At 42.4% G+C, this 5,011-nt stretch overlaps 2 protein-coding genes across 2 annotated transcripts in view; one reads left to right on the forward strand and one right to left on the reverse strand.

The window, feature by feature from the left end:
* Nucleotides 1-1,536: 1,536 nt before the first annotated feature.
* On the reverse strand, nucleotides 1,537-2,784 carry CCR75_003201 (uncharacterized protein; the record flags this gene model as incomplete). Its single annotated transcript, XM_067961298.1, has 1 exon — nucleotides 1,537-2,784. One exon carries the CDS (start codon nucleotides 2,782-2,784, stop codon nucleotides 1,537-1,539), a length of 1,248 nt encoding a protein of 415 aa, XP_067818857.1.
* A 1,025-nt stretch (nucleotides 2,785-3,809) lies between these two features.
* CCR75_003200 (uncharacterized protein) overlaps nucleotides 3,810-5,011 on the forward strand; it is a gene marked incomplete at both ends in the record, with an annotated part of 1,549 nt that continues 347 nt past the window's right edge. The window contains one exon of the mRNA XM_067961297.1: nucleotides 3,810-4,971. Coding sequence (XP_067818856.1) covers nucleotides 3,810-4,971 — 1,162 coding nt within the window. The remainder of the gene's footprint in view (nucleotides 4,972-5,011) is intronic.

Genomic DNA, 5,011 nt, shown 5'->3' on the forward strand with positions numbered 1-5,011 from the left:
TCACCCCGCATGAATTGTTCCTTCATGCGATGGAATTTAAAATGATGGATCTGACCAATCAAAAACATTTTAAAAATTAAGTGGTCATTTAGCGACCACTCCATCTAATGACATTCAGAGTGATTGTCGTTTAAGGGAGGGGTGATGTAACGGGGTGTATCGTTACATGAAATTAACACTTAAAGGTTGTTAATTAATATATTATCTAAAAGGTAGATAATATTTGGAGGATATTACTTTACATAGTAATATTCAGAATTCTTATCCATAAATAGGTATAGACCATTATATCTATTTATTCCGCAGACTAATCAACTGTAGAGATAAACAAAAGAGAGATACAGATAAGATAAGATAAGATTTCAATTGCATGTTTAGTATATAATTAAGTTAGAGTTAACAGATAGAAAGAAGATATACTTAATTATATTAATACAGTTTTCATTTAAACCTCTTTAAGCTAGTTGCCTTAAAGAGAAATCTTCCTCTGCACGTACAAGTGTACGTAAAATAACATAGGGCACCACTCGCAACTGAAGCAGTGCGAAGTGGACTTGTACTGAAGCAGTACAAATCGTAGTGCCCCGCTACAAAATAGATAGAAACAGAAGAACTGAATTATATTAATACAGATTTTAATTAATTCTATTTAAAGCAAGAGTTTTAAAGAGAGTCTTCCTCTGCATGTACTCGTGTATGTGAAGTGACGTGAGGTACCACTCGCACTGAAGCAGTGCGAAGTGGACTTGTACTAAAGCAGTGCGAAGTGGACTTGTACCAAAGCAGTACAAGTCGGCAATGTCCCGTTACACCTTATATAAGGGATTTTAATGATCTTGTTAATTGAAATAGAACTAGGGTATTAAACGCATAATGTGAGCTAATACCATACCATTCTGGAATTGATACTTTTATTATTTATAATAAAAACAAGCAAAGTGTACCCGTAACATTCTCAAACTAAAAAAGTTTACGGCAATAATAAGCATTCCGAACGATATCTAGGGTTTAAAAAATATATATGTTATAAAGCGCTCAAACCATAGCTATGATCACGATTTAGAACAAAATCTGATTCGCCTAGCAATTCAAATATGCAGTATCAGTCATGTATATATTGCTGGAATACCACGCGTGCATGCCACTATTAAAGCTTCGTGAGTACCGGTATCATCCAATGAAGGCGATGGTGAATAGCTGCTTCAAGAGCGACAATAAATTTCAAATCGTATGGTGGCAGGGTCGTCTAAAAAGTGAGCGCAAAGAAAAAGGTTCGCGATGTCGACGGTTAAGCTGCTAGTAAAACAACTTCATTTAATTTTAAAGACGATAACAGATTTCTCTTGCGGACACGCTGTTTAAGGGCATGTGTGCAAAATTTCAAAATTTGCAAAAGTCGAAATTAGTGTGACGAAGCATAAGAACGCAGACCAAAAGACACGCGATGAAAGAACTTCAAATGCTTTTTTTATAATATACAAAAAGGATATGTTCTTTTGATATAAACAGTGCGTACATAGATTAGAATAACGAAACTTACCAGAGCTGATGCTTGATTTTGGGATTTAAAGCCGAATCAGCAGGACACGAAAATACATTGGCAAATTCATGCGAGTTGCTTGCCACTCCGTTGACGCGCCACTGTTCAATCGTATGGGCATTGGAAGCCAACCCATTGATAATGCTAGCGTCACTTCTTTTGGAGCAAAAGGACTGTGCAAACGAGATAAAGAAAAGTTTGTCTGCTACGTTGACAGACAAGTTGCGCTCGGCTTGGCTCATTGACGAGCTGTCGTCTTGTGTTTCTTGGTCGGTTGTATACTTTTGGTAAGCTGCAAATGCGATCTTGACTCCGCCATTGTCGGCAATATTCTCGCGAAGTGTAATCTTTCCATTGGTGTAACCCAAACGTTTACCCGAACCGGTTTGACTAAGCACTTCATAACTATTGTATTGGGTCACCAGGCCCTCGCTGCGCTTAAGAAACTCGTTCGATGTGACATTACTCCACCAATCTCGGAGGTTGCCATCGCCAGCATAATGCCGTCCACTACTATCAAACCCATGCGTGAGCTCGTGTCCAATAATACTTCCAATCGATCCGAAATTCCTCACGAAATGGCGGTCTTGAGCAAAGAATGGAGACTGCAGGATTCCATCCGGAAGGACAATCCGATTGGCTCTTGGGACGTAAAACGCATTCACAACCGCGCCTGTTGTCACCCATTCGTCACGGTTAATCGAATTCCCAATTCGTGCAATGTCTCGATCCAGCTCGTAGTTCGAAACAACTTGCAAGTTTTCGACAAAAGACGCGTCGCTTCGAAGTTGAAACGGAAACGTTTCCTCAAGCGTCGAGTGACCGATATGCTTGGTAACGCTTCCCAATTTGTCAAGAGCAGCCTCGCGAGTGGGTTCGTCGAGCCAATTTAATCGTTTCAAATCTTCCCGAAACGAGTCTTGGATTTGAGTCACCATCTCCTGGGCTAGTCGTATCTTGGCATCGTCTGACCGCATGAATGCATAGTACTTGCCCACGAGGCCTGGAAAAGCGTTGGTCACTCGGTTCACACACCCTTTCCAGCGAGGTCTTTGCGTCTTTTGGCCACTTAAAGTCTTTCGTCGAAAGGCAAAATCTGCCTCGACAAAAGGCGCACTTAACTCGGGTGCGTAACGAGCAATGTATCGATACGCTACCACCGATTGAAGGGTGTCTAGCGTCACCGAATCGCTTGAAACGAATTCTTCGGTACGATCAAAATAGACAGGGGTCTGGACAATCATGTTGATGTTTTTCGCAAGAAGGTTAGGAAGTTCGGGATGTTTACGAAAAAGGTGACAACATGAACAATTAATTACGGAGCAAACTCGTTGACAAATTCTATAGCCTCAATTGGCTCGGCAATGTTTGAAAGAGATTGTTGTAATTGTTTTTCGATTTTTTAGAACACCGAATTCGTATTAGTGTCAGTATTTTCTGCCAGATAAAATCGACCAAAAGTTCAGAAAAAGGTCATAGGATTCCGAAAGGGTTTGGGATACCACCTTTCAATCAATTATAGTTATTAACATCCTCTCATGTTTCATGAAAACACCTTTGTGTCATGTATAAACAAATCTACCTGGAGCCGTTTTTCTATACTATGAAAAGATCAGGCTCGGACACGGAATTTGTTTTACCAAAGAAGTACTGCTAGGACAGCGCAATCCCGAAAGAATAAGGTGTTCTATTGCAAAGACGACGTATACTGCCTCTATGACCTTTTTCTTGAACTCTTGCCTGATTTTATCAAGGCATGTTGTGTAGAAAACCGTGATACTGATTCATATTCGGTGATTTAATAAATCGGGAAACAATCTCTTTCAAACATTGCCGAGCCAATTGAGGCTATAGAATTTGTCAACGAGTTTGCTCGGTAATTAATTGTTCATGTTGTCCCCTTTTCCGTAAGCATCCCAAACTTCCTAATCTCCACCTACGAGTGTGCATTTAACATTTAAAGAAACCAATTCTCGCTTAGCGGTCAAACCAATGCTATGATTGCGATTCACCAGAATCGAAGTTTGCTGCGCCGGGCAGCAGTTCTGTAGTATCGAATTTGGGTTGCAAGGACAAAAAGTGCGAAATACAAGCTGTTTCAGAAAGCTCGAACGATTTGAACATGTTTCTATTAACATGGATTTCTAGCTTAATGTGCCACTACCTGGTTTCACCCAGACAACCATTCGAATGCCATAGAATCGATGTACGTATCATTTAAACAATTGCCTCCATCCAAGCCCGTCCAAACAAAAGTGTGGGTTTAGCCATGAGCTCCTGGAATATTTCGAAACGAATTGATAAAAAGAACGCGTCAAGTTTTAATAACGACGATAAAAAGGCGTCTCAAATACATCAAAGCAACAAGCCGCAGCAGACGAATGGTGTCTTGCCATCACTGCGGCTGAAACAAGCAGTGGCAACCTGGGCAATTATCGGCATTGGAGCACAGCTTTTTAGTGCAGAAGCGTCATTGCTGCGGTCTGATGGTGGCACGTTCCAGACCCACGGACGTCTAGAGGCCACTACGCAGTCGTCCGACTGGATTGATGAGCTTCCTACGAGTGTATCAACTCACATTAATCGAGACATTGATCCTTGTCACGACTTGTACGAGTTTAGCTGCGGAGCGTGGCTCCAACAAGTGGAGATCCCAGAGGACGAAGCAAATGTAGTGCTTGCATTTTCCTCGGTGCAAGATGCCAACGAAGTGGTTCTAAAGGACGTGATGGAGCACGGATATCCGCTCATTGGAGAATTGTACGACTCCTGTATGAACTTTACCAACACGAGTGACTTGACGGCAAATGAAGCGTCCTTGACGATCCTCGGACCTCGGCTACTGGAAATCGCTGCAACTCGTACCAAAGAAGAACTCTTTCATCTCGCCGGGAACCTTTCACGAGTCGGGCCCTTTTTATTCACTACTTTTAGCGTGGGTGCCGATGACAAAGACGCCACACGATACGCACTGCATGCCTTTCAGCATGGCCTCACGTTGCCATCTCCGCAATCCTATCTCGACAGCCAGCAGTTTGACATGATAAAAAACGATTTTCATGCGTACGTCGAGACGCTGTTCCAATTGGCTGGCTATGATGCTGCAGCGTCTCGAGCAGCTTCAGTCATCCGCTTTGAGGAGCTGTTGGCGCCGCTCTATGTACCCGAGGAAATGCTTCAGGACCCCATTGCCACGTACAATCTTAAGAGTGTGGCCGAGACAATTGAAACATACCCGCTCTTATTTAAAGCGTACTTAAACGGAAGTGGCTCACTTTCCGACCTTCTTGCGAAAAACATTAACATGATTGTCCAGACCCCTGTCTATTTTGATCGTGCCGAAGAATTCGTTTCAAGCGATTCGGTGACGCTAGACACCCTTCAATCGGTGGTAGCGTATCGATACATTGCTCGTTACGCACCCGAGTTAAGTGCGCCTTTTGTCGAGGCAGATTTTGCCTTTCGACGAAA

This window comes from Bremia lactucae, linkage group LG6 (assembly GCF_004359215.1).
Source record: "Bremia lactucae strain SF5 linkage group LG6, whole genome shotgun sequence".
In the NCBI taxonomy this organism is placed as follows: Eukaryota; Oomycota; class Peronosporomycetes; order Peronosporales; family Peronosporaceae; genus Bremia; species Bremia lactucae.